At 41.9% G+C, this 20,804-nt stretch overlaps 1 protein-coding gene across 1 annotated transcript in view; it reads right to left on the bottom strand.

The window, feature by feature from the left end:
* CHD6 (chromodomain helicase DNA binding protein 6) overlaps positions 1 to 20,804 on the bottom strand; it is a 172,467-nt gene that overhangs the window by 92,185 nt on the left and 59,478 nt on the right. The window contains exons 6-11 of the mRNA XM_027078281.1: positions 19,746 to 19,895; positions 6,674 to 6,736; positions 5,798 to 5,856; positions 4,791 to 4,908; positions 733 to 819; positions 396 to 530 (exon numbers count right to left, since the gene is read on the bottom strand). Of these exons, the coding sequence (XP_026934082.1) occupies positions 396 to 530; positions 733 to 819; positions 4,791 to 4,908; positions 5,798 to 5,856; positions 6,674 to 6,736; positions 19,746 to 19,895 (612 nt within the window). The remainder of the gene's footprint in view (positions 1 to 395; positions 531 to 732; positions 820 to 4,790; positions 4,909 to 5,797; positions 5,857 to 6,673; positions 6,737 to 19,745; positions 19,896 to 20,804) is intronic.

Raw genomic sequence — 20,804 nt, 5'->3', positions numbered from 1 at the left:
AAACTGAAGAAAAGAGATCACCAATGGAGCAAGGGATAAGAAACAGGAACAAGAAAGATGCTAACAACTTACTGAGCTTCTTTCCCAAGCCTGACATTTCTTACCTTCTATCTTACTGACTCCATCTGACAGCCATACACCAATAAATCAAAGCTCATAGCCAAGCTTCTGAAATGTCACATACCTCAAAGTAGAGCTGGATGTAAAGCTGACCTGAGTGCTAGCAAAGTGTGATGTGGGAGAAACACACCCTGAACCGCAGTTTCAATGGCAGTGACCAATGATAAGACACCACAGAAACCACTCAGGAGAACAGCCCAGGGGACACCCAGGATTGCCAAGCTCCTAAAATCACATGTTACAAGAGGTGCCGAACAGCGACATGGGTACATTACCACATGCTTAACTTCAGGGAGAACTTGCAGAGATTCGAATTCTTTAACTTTCGCAGGATCCACATCTTCCTCCAGTTCCCATGTACTTTCTTCGTAAGGCAGTGAGCACCACTTCACCAGGTAATGCGTCACTTCCTAGTGGGAAATGGGAGAGACACTTACATTCTTTCTACTACATTACAGGAATCAGTCCTACACTGACAGACCTATGAAAACCTCCCTACAATACAGCACGCGAATGCCACGAGAACAAGGACCACATGCTAACGAAACGTGCAAAATATCTTCGGCAAGCAGCAAAGACACTTTGTAAGAGTCGAAACAGCAAAATACCCACCTCTCCGGTTTCTGCATCCTTGGTGTGGGCCACCTCCAAGATGCGATCAACCTCCACGTAGTCTGGGTTGAACAAGTCTTCGTCAGGCTAAGGCAAACAAAAAAGAAGAGCTAAGAAGTGTCCCCCAACCCTCCAACCCAGCATCCAGTGTTTTAAGTGACCCCCCCCCAACTGGGCCCCATTGGGCGGGAAACACAGAATGAAAAGGTTCGCTTGAAAATAAAAGTCACCTCACCGACATTTCTTTACTGTCCCCAAATCCTCCTCTTCAGGACTGAATTTAAAGAAACGACGACACCTTACAGGTTGCCCCACCAGGGTGAGATTTTCCTGTTGGTCATTACAGTACTGAGCAAAAATCAGCACAAGGAGGATTTCCAGAGATATCCCTCGGAAATCCAGAATTATAATTTGTTTTTCTTCTTAATACCAATAATAATAACAGTTAATATTGGAAGGAGGCATGGAAGGAGCTTCAGGGGTACTGATAATGTTTTATTTCCTGATCTAGGTGCTGGTTACACAGGAGTGTTTATTTTGCAAAAATTCACTGAGCTGTACCCTTAGGACTGCTTACTGTTAAACACACTATGCTTCAAAAAAAAAAAAAGCGTACTTACAAAATAATAAGATTTAGAAATATTTAATGTGTGTCCAGTGCTTTCATTTTAGCCTATGAGCTACTTTATGGAGTAGCAGGTGTCGTAATTATCTTTACAGATGAGAAAACTGACTCAGAGAGGTTAAATAAGTACCGTGACCAAGGTTGCAAAGCCACGTGAATCAGAACATTTACCCGGGTCTTTCTTGCCCAGAAGCCCTCCTCCTGAAGTGCAGGAATGTTCTTATTACCCCTTAAGCTAGAAGGCACTTTAGGAGCCGTCTAGTTTCATCTTCCAATCAACGCAGGAACACTTTTTTTTACAGCATCCCTGCAAATCCACCCTTGGATTCAATTATCCCCGTGTTCAGGAATTTATTGCCCTCTGAGACCTGACCCACTGCCAAGACAGCTTTACTTCTGCCTGTTCAGTAGTAGCATCATGATCTTTATCATTATTACTATTAAATTACAGCCTAATTTTCCTCCTGTAACTGACTCATTGGTGTGAACTGCTTCCTCTAGAGCAGCAGTAACCAAGTTGATTCGTCCCTATCGGAACACCTCCCTAACCCCAGGTGTTCAATGTACTTCAGATGCCACATTTCTAGATCCCTTGGTGATGCAGAGCTAACCTTTGTGGAATAGTGACTTCGGGTCGGGCACCATGCTTAGCACTTCTATCAACACTGTGTCATTTAATCCTCCCAGGTAGTCTGTGAGGGTGATAGTATTAGTACTGATTTACATAAACGGAGGATACTGAGTCTGAAGGAGCTACTGCAATTTGCCCAAGGCAAACTGCTATCAGGTCATTTTCCCCACTCCAAAGTTGTAAAGATCTTTAAAATACCAATGTGTGACATTACATTTACTTATTGCCATTTTCATTATTTCATTCATCCTCGCCTGTCCAGGTAAACCTGAACTTTGATTCTGTCATTTATTCTCCCAGCACTGGGTCTGGTGTTGAGGAGTCAGGGTCTCACAGGCCTCCAGCCCTGTGGGGCGTGGGAACTCACAGCCTTTCCAACCCCACTCTCCTTCACACGCGCCCCTGGCTACCTCATAAAGCGGCTGGAAATAATGGGTATGAAGAAGCTCTATTCAAAACTAGGTTATTATTTATTTCATAAGAATATCATTTACGCAAGTTATTAACAAAAATGTTGACGAGGTCAAGACTGAAGGCAGCGTTACAGCAACTACTCCCCACTCTCACTCCTCGTTCCTTTCATGACGGCCTCCAATCTTCTCAAAAGCCTTTCCTTCCCCAAGGGTATGAATTCCCATTACAGTATTTCTACACATCCTAACACAATGTTCTATTCCCAACCAAGGGGAAAAAAATCATTCCCTTGGGAATAAATCAGAAACCAGATTCATGGGGCTTTGTAGGCTACATTAAGTAGTTTGGACTTTATTCCAAGACAACAGGAAGTGCTGAAGGGTCTGGAGCAGGAGTGGCATAGAAAACCCTCCTCCCTTACCTGGGCACAAACACATGGTGACTGAGCGCTGACCCTGCGCCTAGTACCACAGATAGGAAGTACCACGAGGAAGGCGTGGCCCTGTCTGTCTCGCAGGGCTCAAAATGGAAGACACAGACACGTAAACAAGTCACTACACTGCAAATGCTCGCTAAAATAGAGGCGTGAATAAGAAGTTCCAGGAACCGAGGGAGAGTATCCAACAGGGCTTCAGGATGGTTTTTCCAATTCTAGTCCTTCCTTTCCAATTCTCTACAGAGGAACAATGCCATAAAACACCGTTCTCACAGGCTTTACAACAATCCTGGAGAGGCCTGGGGCCAAACATTAAGGCTAAAGAAAAAGGACTCCATATTGGGACAAAAAGAACACTTATTGACATTATCCTAAAATAGTTTTTCGTCATTTGCAGAAAAGGAGTACAGCATGAACAATGAATTGGTAAGAATGTGCAGCAATCTGCTAAAATTTGATGGTATCTCGGTGCACTCTTAAGGTCTAGTATTTGTGACTACATTTAAAAAATAATTTTTATTGTTTTCTTCATAAGTTATCTGTATAAAATCTGTTAAAGAAAATAGAAATCACCACAATCCCATCAAATGGAGAAAATTACGTCATCATTTTCACATACACTCAGACATTTTCTATGCATTATTATGGTGATTCTTCTCTCTTGTACCCCCCAAAAATGGAACTGTCTCATATAAGAGCTTGACATTTTCAACTAACAATAGTTAACGTCACTAAGCCTCTTCCTATGACGTTAATAATTGTCCTCCAATATCATTTTTACTAGCTGCATAGTACTGCATTCTGTGGGATGTATCATAATTTAACAAGTGTCTATTAACTAACATTTTGTTTGTTTTCAATTTTTCACCAATACAAACAACTGTTTATCATAGCTAAGTCTTTGCACAAAGACTTGATAGCTTCCTTAAAATAAATGGTGGAAACAGAACCGCTGGGACAAAGGATAGGCAAATATTGAGACATGTGATGTCTGTTGTCATCCTGCGTTCCTGATAGGTCATCCTAAGTTATGCTCCCAACCAGTGACGAGGACAGCGTCTCTTCCCTACACCTTCACCAGCAGTGGAAAATACTTATGTTTAAAACCTTCAAATATTTGATAAGTGAAAACTAGAAGATTCCCATTTTAATTTGCATTTCTTTGACTGCTAGTGAAACTGACTACATTTTTGTATGGTTGATAAGTAATTTTCCCCTCTTTTCTGAATTCCCCATTAATTTGTCCATTTTTTTCTATTTGGGATTTTGTATTTTTCTTTTTGAACTATAAGAGCATTTCTTATCATTAAAGCTATTTGTCATGTGTATATGTATGTGTATCATGCATGTGTGTATGCAAATATAAATAAGGTTTCCATACTGGAATAAGAAGAATGTATGCCTTGTATGTATGTGTGCATGTACGTAATTAGGGAATACGTCTATGTACATTATGTACTTACTTAAAGATTTATTTGTGGTATTTTCTAACTTACAGGCACTACAGATGTTTTGATATCCAAATCCATCAATCCTTCCTCTTGCTGTAGGTACCATACTTAGAAATACCCAAGTTTATATATTTACTTACTTTCTAACATTTTAGCTTTGTTTTTATTTTTTACACCCAAACTTTAAGTCTTCTTGGAATTGCCCTTTTGGGGAGGGGAGAGGAGGAAATGAAAGAACTGTGTGCACATTCCTCCTGTGTGTACATTCTGCCCTAGAACGTGACCTAGATGCACGTTCTTATGAGTTATCAGTTTATAAGGTTTGATCCTTATTCCTTGGTGGATAATTTGTTTTCTTTGGCTTAAATCTGGACAAATCTTGTCACCAATCAGCAGGCACCTGAGCAATAGATCTACACAGGACTTCAACTTTAAGAAACTTAAACCCGGTATTTAATACTGCAAGAAAAGCAGTGATCAAATTAGTAAACATTGCTTCACCTCAGTAAAAATGTGCTTCATCTGGGCTTGTTTATTCCTAAATCGCTTGATCTTCTGTGCGATGCGAGGATCCTTTTCGAGTTCTTCCATTGTGGCCCATTTACAGTGTAAGTAGGAACTATCCAAAGACACACAAATTGTGAGACAAGCACAGAACCAGCAAACCATCAAGCGTTGAAGTGTTTCAATAACCGGGTGACCGTCTAACACAGCAGCAGTGGAGTGACTTGCTGTGGAACTGCTGTGGACTGGGCTTAGAAGGGCCTTGCCCTTCAGGACTAAAACAGAATACAAAACAATGCAGCAATTCCAAGCAATTCTGTGGCTTCTAGAGAAACTGGCTCAGAGCAGAGGGAGGGCAGGTATAGGCAGGCCATCGTTAATGCACATTAGTGAAAGTGGGCACACAGCAGAGAAAGAAAGAAAAACCCAAGTGGGTAGAAAAGTATAGGCTATAGGACCGTGGTTCTCCACTCTGGGTGCAAATGGGAACTGCAGAGGGAGATTTTAAAACACACCAATCCTGGGTTTCCCTGGTGGCACAGTGGTTGAGAGTCCACCTGCCGATGCAGGGGACACGGGTTCGTGCCCCGGTCCAGGACGATCCCACATGCCGCGGAGCGGCTGGGCCCGTGAGCCATGGCCGCTGAGCCTGCGCGTCTGGAGCCTGTGCTCCGCAATGGGAGAGGCCACAACAGTGAGAGGCCCACGTACCACACAAAAAAATATATATTAAAACACACCAATCCTTGAGAACTACTCCCAGAGTATGAGCCAATGGGTCTCGAGTGCAGCAAGGGCTTCAGCAGTTTTAAAAGGCTCTCCAGGTGATTCTATACGCAGCCAAAGTAAAGCACTGCCGCCTAAGGTGAACTTGAGCCAGCCAAGGTCTGTGGGTCATGCCTTAGGGGCCGTTCTTGGAAAATATAAAAGATAATGGTGTGATGAAAGAAGAAAGTTCCATTCATTTAAAATACACATACAAATAATACATTAAATAGACGTACAAATTCCTGTACTTGACGTAGAACAGCTCCAAGTCGAATGGGGGTTCTCCCGGGTGAACCTGTAACCAAAAGCAAGCAGTTATCAGCCCAGGTCCCCATGGATCACCCTTATGTGTCAAACGAAAAAGGTAAATCAATACTTCTTCCTGGTTTTAGAACATATTTCTCAAGGACATTTTCATTTTCCCAGGTCTTTTTCTGACAGGTCTGGAGCAGGCTTTCTAAAGGCTGAACACACAGTAAGCTATAAGGTTAGAAAAAAACAAAAATGATCCTCCTGGTGTCATTCTTAGGCCCAGGCTGGGAGAGCATTCAGCTGATAAAGCCAAACTGGCCCAGGGCTCTGAGAGCTGCTGCAGAAGTGAGAACATGCATTTCCGGCGTCCTCCCAACCGTCCCCCACAAACTCCAGTGATGTTCACTCTCAAAGTAAGGAAGTGTACTTTCATAAACACTTGAGGTAAAGATGAAACTATGCCTTCACTGGCACCGGCATACTCTTTCACACCAGAAATTTTCTCTAGAGGTTCTCTACACAGCCCTGAGATGTTGAAAGGAAAAGATGTTTTCATTGGGAGTCTTTTCCCATCTCTTCTTCTTGGCCCTCTGATGACTTTCAGTGGGCTATGGCAACTAAAGGATCAATACCTTTTGCTAGGATCATAAGGAAAAAAAACATCGGTTTGGGCCATACTCAAATATTTCAGAATTTTATGTCTTAAAATCATTCACGGAGGTGAAAATAAGTGTCAACTAGCCAAACAGTGCTCTTGCCTAGCTCTCAGTCCAGCCAAGAATGACCACTCCAGAAACATCTCTCCACAGAGGGTGTAAACTGCGCTAGTGATATACAAGCCAGAAACATCAGCCACGAACCTCCTGGACAGTCTTAGATGCCAGGATCTTCTCAATGATGTTTGCGTCATCTTCTGGAGGCTCCTGGAGATGGAGGTTAAAGAGAGAGACAATTACAGCACCACAGGAGCCATGAAATAATTCTAGAAGAAATACTGTAATAGGCACTACTTTGTCCAAAAGTTCACGTTTGAGTACTGAGGTCTCCCTCCTATCAGCCCACAGAGTGATCAAAAGATCACACACATTCTAACCTCTGGGCATAACACCCTATCACCTTCCCCTCCCAAGTGAGCAGGGAAGTTATTCTGCTTCTTGATTTAGTTCAGATTCTTCATTTCAGATCTGCCTTTAGCATCATTAAAATTGACCCTAAGACTTCCCTTCTCTGCCAAAATTGCTTACATGTTGCTGCATAATTTTCAGAAAGGCCTAACACAGAAGAGTCTGGGGGCTTTAGTATCAGAGGGTCCCAATTCTGACACAGTCCGGCTATTGACTTTGGGCTAGTCAATTAACACCTCTTAGTTCCAAGTCTATTAAAACAGGAGTTAAAAACACATATCTCACTGGGTTACTGGGAGGATAAAACGGCATGTGAAAACATTTTTTGGACAGTAAGCGCTATGCAAATGCAAAGTATGATTATTCTTTACTAAATTGTACCATCTTTCCCCTCTGTACCTGGAAATGGCTTTCTGTTTCACTGATCATCCACTGACTACAAATCCCAACTGGAAACAAATTAATTCCTTCCTTTCTGCCCTAGATACACATCAACATTTCCTAATCGCCATGAAATCTCTTTCTACAGAGTATTTGACTTAAAAAAAAAAATCTGCATTTAAAACACAATGCACTTAAAAAAGGATGCACTGGATCTACAAATATTTCTTTAAAATTTTATTTTGTTTTAACTTTATATAAAGGGTGTCATGGTGGATGTAATCTTCTTTAACTTAATATGATATTGCCAATATTCATCCATGTTGTTCATGTTGCTTTAGCCATTCAATTTTAATGCTGTGTAATATTCTATTGTATTAATAAACCAGAGTCTATTTGTCTTCTTCCTTTGATGGACATAAAAAAAAAAAAAGGATGCATTGGGTCACAACTCTCCTGTTAAATGTTCTTCCTCGGACTTTATTTGGGCAGTTTTATTTCCATCGTTTCATATGCACTACATAACCTTACCAGATCCAGTATTTATCACAATATGAGATTTAGAACAGTATATGAAAAGAACACTCATCACAACAACCCTAACTCTCAAAATAACTATTTGGGTTCCTTATCAGAACTTTCCAAAAGGATGGTTTATGCTGCACCTCACTGCCCATTCTAGGGCTCAACTGTCCCAAAGTCATACCATTACAGAAAACATATTTTCTAAGAACTTAAATGAAGCTTTTCCCAGAAAGGTGATGGTAAAAAAAGATGAGTAGGGCGGATGGCAGAAAAGAAGTATGGGAATCAGCAGGCACTGACAGATGCTCCCAAAGGCTACAAATATTTATTACGCCCCCCCGGACACATGGCATTGTGAAGTTAATCCAAAATGACAAGTCTTTCCCACTGCTCAACCAGAAGACAAGTGAACTGGGCCTACCATACAATAGAAGGATGGGGCGGGATACAGACTAAGCTTTTGTTTTCCTGTCAGTATGTTTCTTCTGCTTGATTCTTCTGCACCAGTAAGAAAAGGAGAAGGAGGCAGTTTACTGTGGATTGCCCGTCTTCTCCCACCACAATATAAGCCTTGTGAGGGCAGGGATCTTTATTTCTTTTACTCACTAATGTAGCTAGATACCTTGAAAAAGCCAGGCAACCGTGGGTGATCAGTGAATATTGGTTGAATGCTGAACAACAGGGAAGAGGAAAAGAGACACAGATGGAAATACACAAGGAAAGATAAAGCATTATTCTTGATCTACATCATGTGATTAAAAAGTCTCCCCCTTCTCCATATACCAGGACTTATCTTCTAATGTACAGACGGGTAACAGCAAAGGGCCCAAGCTAGATGTACTTTCCTGAGCAGTAAAATCACTACCCCAACCTTGCAGCCAAACAGAGCTCTGACTATGACAGGTGGACAGCGAACAAAGGAACAGGGGCTGGGTTACAAGAAACTAGATTAATGAACCAACTTCCTTCCTAACTTCCTACTTCATTTCCTTCCTAAATTTCTCCCACATTATTTATTGAGTGCCTTTTGTGTTTATGCACTGGTCTTATAGAAATAAATGAGCTACAGTCTTCATCATCAAGGAACTGCCAGACATGCTAACATAATGCTTTAAGTGAGGTATGGCATACATACAGCATGCAGAGATCTCAAGTGTACAGTTGTTGAAGTTTAAGTCCCACCAAGATCAAGTTATATAACATTTCCAACATCCTGGAAGACCCTCTTGCCCCTACTGGAAGTAACCACTATTCAGACTTCTACCATCATTGATTAGTTCTGCCTATTATTAAGTTTCACGTAAATGGAATCATATTGTGTGTGGTCCATTCTCCTGTATTACTCTGTAGTATTTTATTGTATAAATATACCACCATTTATCCATTCTATTGCTGAGGAATATTTGGGTTGCTTTCAATGTTCACATAAATGCACTCATTTACCGTGGATATAACACAGGAGTGGAATTGCTAGGTTATGAGGTTGGTTATATGTTTAGTTTTTTTTTGTCTTTTTTTAAAAAAATAGATTTATTTATTTATTTTTGGCTGTGCTGGGTCTTCCTTGCTGCGCATGGGCTTTCTCTAGTTGCGGTGAGCAGGGACTACTCTTTGTTGCAGCGCGTGGGCTTCTCATTGAGGTGGCTTCTCTTGCCGCGGAGCGCAGGCTCTAGGCATGCGGGCTCAGTAGTTGTGGCTCGCGGGCTCTAGAGCGCAGGCTCAGTAGTTGTGGTGCACGGACTTAGTTGCTCCAAGGCATGTGGGATCTTCCCGGACCAGGGCTCAAAGCCGTGTCCCCTGCATTGGCAGGTGGATTCTTAACCACTGCGCCACCAGGGAAGCCCGTGTTTAGTTTTAATGGATATTGTCAGAACTCTTCCCAAAGTGGCTGTAACAATTTTTACATCCAACAGCAGTGTATGGGAGTTGCAACTGACTTGACACTGTCAGTCTTGAAAATTTTAGCCATTCCCAGTGGATGTGCATCATCATCTCTTTGATTCACATTTCCCTGATAACCAGGGATGCTGAGCATCTTTTCATATGCTTACTGGCCATATGGATATCCTCACTGTGAAGCTCCTGTTCAAGTCATTTGCCTATTTTAAAAATTGTCCTTTTCTCTGATTGGCAAGAGTTCTTTATATTTGCGAGAATTTAATATATATCTTTATTTCTCAATAAGAGTCCTCTGTCACAATCCATACAAACATTTCCTACCAATCTATGGTTTGCATTTTCAACCTGTAAATGTATCTTCTGATGAACAGAAGTTCTATATAATCCACCTTATCAATCTTTTCTCTTATGTATTTTTGTGCTCTGTTTAAGGAATCTTTGCTGCCACCAATGTTATTCACTAAGCCATATATGTGGTTGTAAATCTTCTTGTAGCCACATTAAAAAACAGATGAACTCGATTTTAACAATATTTTATTTAAACTAATATACCCCAAATATTATCATTTCAATATGTAATCAATGTAAAATTATTAATGGAATAGTTTACATTATTTTTCTCACACTAACTCTTTAAAAATCTACTGTGTATTTCACTTACAGCACATCTCAATTCAGACTAGGTATATTTCAAGTGCTTAATAGCCACACACAGCTAAGTACAAGCCATGCTGGGCAGTACATACCACTCTATTTTGTTCCATTGGTCTATTTGTTCTTATGGCAACACTACCCTGTCTTCATTGTGGCTTGATTACAAAGTCTGGATTATGGTAAGTATTCCAATTTCTTGGAAAAGTTCTTCCTTTTCAAGACTGCCTTGGCTAATCTAGGTCTTTTGTACTTCCATCATCAATTTCTATCAGAAAAACACCCTGCTTAGATTTTGACTGGGACTGAACTACATAGACATCTTCACAATATTGAATATATGTATGTCATATATTGCTCTATTTATTTAGGTCTTCTTTAATTTCTTTCAGCAATGTTTTTCATAGAGAAGGCTTGTATCCTCTGAGAGTTATTACAGGGTATCTAATACCTTGATACTATATAAATGGTATTTTACAATTTTCCTTTCCTGATTTGATGTTGCTTGTTTATATAAATAGTTTTGTTTTGTTTTTTTTACTATATTGTAAATGGTGCCAATACATTTGCTCGACACAAGGTTACCACAAACCTTCAATTTGTTAAAAAAAAGTGCAATATCTGTGAAGTGCAATAAAGCAAACAGCAATAAAATGAGGCATGCCTGTATTTTTTCTTTCATTAATTAATTAATTAATTTTTGGCTGTGTTGGGTCTTCGTTGCTGCATGTGGGCTTTCTCTCTAGTTGCGGCAATTGGGGGCTACTCTTCGTTGCGGTGCACGGGCTCCTCATTGAGGTGGCTTCTCTTTGTTGTGGAGCTCAGGCTCTAGGTGAATGGGCTTCAGTAGTTGTGGCACGCAGGCTCAGTAGTTGTGGCACACAGGCTTAGTTGCTCCAAGGCATGGGGGATCTTCCCAGACCAGGGCTCAAACCTGTGACCCCTGCATTGGCAGGCAGATTCTTAACCACTGTGCCACCAGGGAAGTCCTGTATTTTTTCTTTTTCCTTAGTTCAGTAGCCAGGACCTCCAGTGTATTTCTGAATATAAATGAGAATAATAGAATCTTTTTCTTACTCCCAAATTCAGAGGGAAAGTATTCAATACTGCACCATTTAATATAATATTAGCTGTCAGTTTTTATCTACTGACTTTTAAGATGTTCTTTCAGTATTTGGTTTTCTACAGTTTAAGATATGCTTAGTATGGTTTTCTTTTTTACATTTTTCCTGCTTGGGGGTTACCTGACATTGAATGTACTGGCGGATATATTCATCAGTTTATGGGAATTTCTCGTCATTCACTTTATCTTCAAACACTCCTCTGATTCACTCTCTCCTCCACGTCTAGGACTCTAATCAGATATGTATGTGTTAGTCCTTTTCACTGCACCCCAATTGTCTCTTTATCCATTTATGCTTTGCTCTGTTCTTTCCATTCTTTTTTCTGTGTGCCAGTTTAGAAACTTTCTGTTGATCTGTCTTCAAAGTCACCAATCTTATCTTCTCCTGTATCTAATCTGCTTTTAAACTCATCCACTGTGTTCTGAATTTTATAAATTGAAAATTTCAGTTTTACAGTGTTGATCTGATTCTCTTTATAGATTCAATTCTCTGTTGGAATTCTTTACTTTAGAACTTATTTTGTCCATCTTTTCCTCTAATTTCTTTAACATATTAATCATGGTTATTTAAAAGTTCTTTTCTGCCAACTCTGTTATCTGGATTATCTGGGGTCTGCTTCTATTAACATATTTATTTTCTTGATTTTCAGTCAATTTCCCAGCCTTTTTGAATGCCTAATAATTTTTTACTGTTGAGTGTCGAGTACTGTGATGCGTACTCATCGAATGATGAGTACTGTGAATAGTGTGAATAAAAGAATCTTAGCAGCTCCAAACAATATCTTCTACTACAAGTGTTTCCTATTTTCTCTTATACAAACAGGGAAAAGGAGTGGGTCCCATTGGTCCAATCAGGGACTGTTGGGTCAGGACTGGGTTACTGTTAAGATTCAGTCCATCTCTTGTTTTACCTGTTCCTTGAGTATGAATGTCCAAGGTCATTGACTGTAAGTCCAGCAGGTCTTTTTACTCCTGAGCCCTGAAGTCTCCAATTCCAAGCAGGTTAAAAATCTCTCTTAAAGGAGAGTCAGTATTTTTTGCAGTAGACCCATCCTTTTTTAGTGAGATTTTATCTCCTAAAAGTAACGTGAGACTGTGAGATTTCAATCTGCTTTCTGGCTGAGCCACTAACTTCTTGGGCTACCCCAGAATTCATCAAATGTCTCCAGGCGAAAGCTCCCTGTTTTGGGAATTCCTTTAGTTTCCAATCATTTCATCAGCCCTGCATAATCAATCACCAGCAGGGTCAGATGGTTTCTCTTCAACCCAGAATAGTCTCTGTTTGGGCCCAGCCTGATCCTCAGCCCCTGCCCAGAATTGCAGAGTGCCTCCAGAGGAGAAACAGTCAGCAACTGTCAGCTCATCTAGGAATAGCTCTTCTCTGTCTGGAATTTTAGTTCATCTAATTCTTCTTGCTTCCACAGCTATCTGATGTCTTTAAAAATATGTCCTTTGCAATTTATCTTTTTTCCCCCCTTGCAGCAAGTGTTGGCCTGCCATGCCCTACTATATACGCTTATCTGAGAATAGAATCCTCCAACACTAACCCTTATTTCTGGAGTTCCCTAGGGCCTAGTTTTTGGGCTTTCTTTTCTTTTTTATCTATACTCATTCTCTTGGTGATCTCATCTGGTCTCATGGTTTTAAATACTGGCTACGTTGTGTTGGCTGCCATATTTATTTATCCTCTCCTATGATTACAGACTCTTGTATCTAATTGTTACTTGTCATCTCCACTTGAATATCTCAGAGATATTTCACACCTAAGATGTCCACAAACTAAACTCCTAGTCTCTTAGCCAACCCCCCACCCCTACCCCTTCTACCTACAGTTTTCCCCAGCTGAGTTAAGAGGAACTCTTTCCCTCTGGATGTTCAAACCAAAAATCCTGCTGTAATCCTGACTCTGTTCTTTCCTCTCCACACACCCTATCTCATCAGCCAAGAAATCCTGTTGAGTTTACCTTCGAAGTACATCAGGAATCCAGCCATTTCTCACCCCCTCCTCTGCTTCTACCCTGGTCGAAACCACCTTCATCTCTTACCCATATTATTCCCAACTGCCTCCTAAGTAGTCTCCCTGTTTCCACTCCTGTCCCACTGATCCATTCTCAACATGATGTTCAGAATGGCCCTTTTTATTAAGTCACTCTTTTGCTTAAACTGCTTAAAATGCTTTTCTTTTAATTTGGAGTAAAACCAAAAGTCTCCCAAAGGTCTACAGAAGCCCACAGGATGTGTACCCAACCTCTCATCTCCTCTGTCACCTTTCAGGTCTCCTTGTCCGTCCCTCATACACACCAGGCATGTTTCCGCCTCCGGGACTCTGCTATTCCCTCTGCCTGAAACACTCTTCTCCCTATACGACTCCCTCACCCCTTCACTTCCTTCACTTCTTGGATCAAATATTACCTTTGTGAGGCCAACACTGACCACCCTACTTAAAACTGCAGGCTTCATTGCTGAATTCCGTATCACGCCTATCCTGATTTTTTTTTTCCCATACCACTTACCACCATTGACATACTACACAATTTTATTATTTTCAGATTGATTATCAGCCTATCCCTAGTTATTTCTACCCTTTGGAGGTTCTGGGCTTAGCCCTTTGGTTTTCCATCCCACGTAGGTTCAAAATCTGGCAAATATCTGGAGGAGGAGATCAGTTGTGTGTATGCTGCAGGCCTCCTCTCCATTTGCTGTAGGCTCCCTCCACGAGGGCAGGGATTTCTGTCTCTTTTGTTCCTTGATGTCATCTCCAGCACTTAGAACAGTCCTTGGCGCTCAACAGTGGTAGGTGCTCAATAAATATTTTTGAATAAATAATGTTAAGAGATTTTGCAATATAACATGGGAATAGTAGTATAAAGCAAGTGCTATGGGAACACAGAGCCAGAGTACCTGGACAAATGAGGAGAGGCTTTGGAAATGAGTTGGCTGTCTATTAGCATTAAACTTTGATAACTGCTGAGCACCTTTCCTACTTACTCCCAGTTCTGTATAACCCAGACTAGCAAGCAAGCATTCATACGTGTACACCCATGCTAAAAGAACAACTGTCTCTCCTCACCAGCAGGTTGCTTCAAATAGGCTCTTACTCTTACCTACCATGAAGAGCAGAAAAAGATGGTTTCCGATGATAGGATTTTGATTGCTCTCAGAGTTTTTAACTAGGACCAAATCCAAGGAAATGTTAACATGTGGATGAAGAAAGCACAGGACTTTATTCTGAGGATTAAAAGGATGGTGGGTTTAAAGCATTCTTCATTATAGAAAATTTTCAAGTAAAAATTAAGGTATTTGAAATAAAATTTCAATTTATTTTTTTGGCACTAGTTAAAGAATAGGGGGAAACACACTAGTATTAAAAAAAAACATCAATGGTTATCATCAAAATACTGACAGCAGGTTTTTATCCTATCCTAATAAAAGGGAAAAAAGAGAGTAGCGTTTCCAAAATACACATCAAAGTAGGAAGAAAACTGGAAAATCAGGATTTTTTTTTTCCCTAAACAGAGATTGTGCATAAGCATGACCATGTGTGTATAAACACTCAGTGTATACAGATACACACAGATATAAACCAAATCTGCTTGCCAAACGTACTTCCATGACAGCCATCTGTTCTCAACTGCTTGGAGTTTTCTCAAATTATCCTTCAAAGGAGACCATTTTAGTTCATTCACTTTCATGTCAGAACCTCATGAAATTAAAAATTTATTTTCTTAGGGAAAATTTCAAAAATTTTCAACCCACATACCCCCGACCCTCAACCAACCACCTGATTCACTTCTATTCAGCGAGCTGTAAGGAAAGGCTCTAGCAAGAAGAAGCAACTCCAAAACACAAGCATTTACCAAGTGCCATGGAAGGTCCAAAGTAGCATCCAACAAGGTGCCCAGTCTCAGGGGCTTACACTCAGTGAAAGCAAGTTAAACATATTCTTCTTAGAAATGTACCAGTGGTAAATTCTAATCAGTGTGACAGTAACCCTAAGTCCAGCAGCAAGAGTGCAGAAAGCAAGAATAGCTTGGATTTCACAGAACAGTAATGTTTTAGTTGGGCCCTAAAGAATGGTGGCTCATAAGAGGACTGCAAACAGCAAGGAAACTCGAAATGCACCCAAAGGATGAAAGCACCAGGATATGGGAAGCGGGATGCAGACTTGGAACACTAAGGAACCAGTCTTAGTAGAGAAAAGCATTACACAGAATGAGGAGTGGGGATAAAGGAGGGTAGACAGGTAGTATGCAGCCACATTCCTTAAAAAATCAGGCCGGAGTTTTGATCTAAAACAGGAGTTAAGAGGTAACCACCTTAGATTCTTGAGTGGGACACTGAAAAAAGCCAAAAACTTCTCTGGTATTATGGGAAAATGAGTCTAGTAATGGATTGGGAAGGACAGGGACCTGGGGCAGGGAACGGCAAAAGTGCAAACTGTGGTCATTTGAACACTGGCCTCAGCACAATGGGTGGCAGCAGAAGCCAAGAGGAAACAAAGACAGGAGACAATCTGAGGAAAGACGCGGGGTGGGTGGGGAACAGTGGTGTGGCCGGCGGAGAAATGGGAAGAATGAAAACCATCCTCTCGGGCCGAGTGCATAGGAGCCTAAGCAGTGAATCACGCGGGCTGGTACAGAGCTAAAGTCATGCCAGCCAGAAGCCGCCCTGCCTAGGGGCCTGCCCACGGCTGTCGGTGTCAGAGTGAGACGTGGATGAACACCAGTGGGGAAACTATGCCAGTATGAAGAACTGGAGAAAACAAGAGCCCGAGAAAAAAGAAAAACACTTCACTCTTGTCTTTCTAATCCAGGAGTTAAGAATCACACCTGTTTCTGTAATAAGTTTTAAGCATATTTATTCATTATTCACATATTAAATAAATACATGACAAGTACAACTGAACGCAAGTCTTTATGTTAGTTACTACCCAACACAAAGTACTACCTATGTTAGGTGAAAATTGTGATAAATTAAAAAGTGAGGCTTGTTTTGTAAAAGTTTACAATCTAATGGCGGGAACAGTCAGGAGTGATATTCAGAACAGAACGGCAGAGGCACTGATGAATCAGAACAGTCACAGGCTGTGAACAAGTGGTGGGAGGATTCTGGGGGACATCAGGCATAATATTATAAATACTCTACAAAACAGAAGAGGGAAAGTGTCATACTTTCATCTGAATAGTTCCCGGGGGTTAATGTAAATTTGACTTTATTGAAGCTCTTTCATGCCAGAGAGATACATTAAAAAAATAATAATAATAAAAAAGATTATAAGCCCTACCCTAACGTAGCTCATGGCTTAGATGAAGGAAACAAAAACTGGCAGGTGTTTAAAGGACAGTGATGAAGTTAAACATATTAGAGTTAGACAGAGGAGGGGCACTTATCCCCAGCTCAGGGGGGTGCAGGGAGCTTCCTGAGGGAGGCAACAACTGCGGTCAGCTCGCCAGGCACGGGAAAAGACCAGACAAAGCAGAGGGCACCGTCTGCAAAGCAGCAGGAGGCGGCACAGGAGAACACCAGGAGTGGATGCCTCATTCACATTCAAGTCCTTCTGTCTCAAAGGCAAAATCATACAAACCACACAAACTGTAGGAGGCAAAAACTGAGACAGCCTTGGAAAAATCTATACACTAAATGTACCACAACTGTGAAAGTCTGTCTCAGTTCCAGGCACTGACATCAGTTTGACAAAGAATAAGAAGGCGAAGAGTCACAGTCAGGCTGGAAACATACCTCCAGCCCTAATCCCATATACCAGCCAGGGGATGGGCCTCTAGACTCCGAAGCAGGGCTGTGCTAATCTGCCAGTCCTGAGTTAGACTGAATCATGCGTAAAGATGTTTTTAGCAACTCACCACTAGGTTAAGCACTGCTGAGGTTGCAATTTGGGGCTGGGACAGGGGCCAGCAGCCACAAAAGTGGGCTGAGCATGCCGATAAGACACTACAAAGAAAGCAAGGAGGTAGCGGTGGGGCCTTTTTGGTGCTGACTGCACACCCTTCTCTGCCCCAAGCTAAAGCCAGCAAGCAGGCAGACACCCTTTCAAAGGGCCTTGGGAGAAGGATGAAGGAAAAGCCTCATCTTCTCCCACTGATTTTCTGTGCCACTGGACACTTTGAGGATTGCTTGGAATCCTAGATGAGATCCCTGATTTCGGGGCTTTGTGTTGGCCTGGGAAATCTCTGTTCAGACCCCCCCCACCCCAGGAAGCCCACTATGTAAAACAGGTGCAAGTGGAGGGCTCCACAGAGCACTGACCGTGCAATCCGCTCGACCCCACGCAGGCTGTCCAGTCTGCCCTGTGGCGTGGAAGCCAGAGCCACATAGCTGCCTTGCTAAACATCAATGCCAAAACCTCGTATAGGGCCTCTTTCTTGTTTAAATTTAGTCACAATTTTTGAGGCGTAATTAATGCAAATTCAGATTCCAGCTTATGTTTCACCACTATAAACTTTCTCTTTGCTGTACCCTTAAGAGGACAGAAAGAGCCTTGTTAGGATATATATAAATTTCCTGAACTATTTCTGTCTGATCAGCTAATGCTGCGCTTCAGGCACCAGGGGAGAAGACAGAACAACAACTGAAATATGGTTAATGACTTGGGCTAAATGGCTACTAGGAGAAAATAAAATCCTTTAGAGTGTTTTAACTACCAAACCAACCATAAAATCTCCAAGGAAGGGAAACCCACTGTAAAACAATGTAATCCTATCACTTCACAGCAGTCTTGCAAGGGCTATTCTTAACTATTGCTTGAAAAGTAGTAGTATGTGAAAATGCATTACTCTGGAGGCAAGGTGGTTTACACAGATAAAGCATCATGAGCTCCAGTAGCCAGCCACACAGTGTCCAGGAGGAAGGACAGGTATCTGTGCTATTGCTGCACACGCAGAACATGAATCCTGCCAAGTCAGCAACAGCGACTCCATAACAAAAGACAGCCTGTGTCTCAGAACGTGCTGCCGGCAACGAGGCGCCTCCTACACGCACAGCCTGTTTCTTCTCTTGCTTCTGATTCCTCCTCCGTAAGCTCCTTGGCACAGACCTCCTCCTTCTCCACATTTACCCCCTGCCTTTCTAGCATCGGGGGTACCAGGTCCTAATGCTATCCTTTTCCTGCCTGATACTGCTGCCAATGGAAATTCCTAAACTGCATATACGGGCATCCTGCTTCTCTGCTCGAACCCATCGATGCCTCCTGCCCCTCATTCAATCCACAGTATGAATGAAGGCCAAATACTTTAGCTGACAGCCAAAGTCTGCATAACACGACTCTTCCTACCACTCCAGGCTCGTCTCCCACCACTCCTCAAATCAGACCCCACCACCTGGCCGAGCTCATCAAGCTGCCATACCACATCCTCTGGGACCATCAGGCTGTGAGGCTGTGGTCCACGTCAGAAACGCCTCCCCTAAAACCCTGACCTCCCTCTCCTGTCCACTTTTCCTTCTGTGTAGCCACTGTAACCAGGAGCACAGACTTCTAAGACTGCACTTATCACAATATCAGCACAGCCATACGCCTCTTCTCCCAGATAAAACTCCCTGGAGGCAGGGACCATGCCTTGATACTCATCCTCGTATCCTAGGACCTGGCCCTGCAGTGGACTCTCAATACACATTTGTAATCCAACTCCCAACTGTAATTACTAGTTCATGTGATTCCATTCATGGAACAGCTATTTACTCTGTATCAGACTTTTACATTCTACTGGGAGAGACAAAGAAATAAAATGAAATCAGAACACAATTACAAGCTGTAATAAGAGCTATGAAAGAAACAAACAGGAGTGAAATAAACATTAGGATGAGGGGCAGGGATCTACTTTAAATGAAAGAGTCACGTAAAGCATACGGTAAAGAGCATTCCAGGCAAAAGGGACCCTACAGGCAAAGGCCAGTAGGTGGGAAAGAACTGCTAATTCATGGCATTAAAAGAGGCAAGTCTTTTAGCTGGAGAGTAATGAGAGAGATGGCGAAAAGCCATGTATCTGAAAAATGAATCTGGTGAATTAGGGAGAGTGTGATGACAGAGGGGCGGGCCTGCTAGGCACAGTGAGGAGTCTAAACTTTATTCTAAGTGCAACAGAAAGCCACCTGAAGGATAGAACCAGCAGTTAAGGTGATCTAACTTACGCATAAGAAAAGAGCCACAGTACAGCTCCATCAAGTAGTCAAAATGACTGTCCAGCCGAGGCCAGCAGCCCAATCTTAAGGCCGTACCTCCACCTGCCAAGCCAGTGTAGAAGCTGAGAGGGCAGATGTCCGGCCGGCTCCAAGGACAGCGATGGTTTCCCCATCATCATCCACCACTTTGAAGTCCAGGTCCTCGTTGTATTTTCTGCGCTTCACTTGCCGTCCTGAGCGTCGTTTCTACAGGACAAACACACCCGCCAAAGAGACTATCTGTGAGTCAGAGGGAAAAGCTTGCAAAAGGACACGCTCACCTACACTCACAGTCGAAGGAGACCTCTCTAACTTCGCAAAAAGAATCTTCCCTAAACATAACTCTTTTCAGGACTAAATTCACTCAAAATGGGACCCAGGTGAGGGAGGGGATTTAAAGCACCAGGATCCAGTGAGAAGAAGGTGTAGCCTCAGAATCCAAGGAAACGTGTTTTATGCATCATTGCTTCCCCCACCCCGCTTTCTGGAATTGGTTTCTATTCCAGTAAAACAGGGATGGGAAGTAACTTCATCATCTTTGAGGTCCCTTCCAGCATAGCTGGAAGCTCAGGGTTTATGACAGTGATTTAATAGTTATTTTGGTTTTGATTTTTTTTTTTTTTTGCCAAATTCACCATACTTACCATGTACTTCTAAACAACTAAATAATACCAATTTTATTAGGACTTATTTTGAGAATCTCCTAACACCCTTTGAAATGCAAGCAGACATCTTAAGTGCGACAAAATAAGATTCGTGACTCACCATGAAAGGACTCATCTATAATTAAGTAGCTTGTGACCTTTTAGAGAGAGAACATTCTACAACAAAGCAACCCAGTGGCTTTCCTCAAACAGAAAAACACATGGTTCATCTCTACATACACATCATATCCAAGCAGTAGGAACCCTTCTGGGAACCATTCACCAGCTAGCTTACTCTTAGATACTTAAACCTTACAAGACAAAATGGAAAGCCAGACCTCACCCCCCCTTATCATCTAAAAGATACCTCCTGGGGCTCTCTCTGTGTTCCCATCATTTCTTCACTGTGTCACCTCTATGACATTTAATTTTTCATGAGGGATTCCACATAAAAAGCTCTCCCCCCAATCCC

The sequence above is a fragment of the Aethalodelphis obliquidens genome, unplaced genomic scaffold (assembly GCF_003676395.1).
Source record: "Aethalodelphis obliquidens isolate GAN/ISIS:26980383/991018 unplaced genomic scaffold, ASM367639v1 scaffold42, whole genome shotgun sequence".
Classification (NCBI taxonomy): domain Eukaryota; kingdom Metazoa; phylum Chordata; class Mammalia; order Artiodactyla; family Delphinidae; genus Aethalodelphis; species Aethalodelphis obliquidens.
Note: the sequence above shows the minus strand (reverse complement) of the source record. Positions and strands in the feature narration are given on the sequence as shown.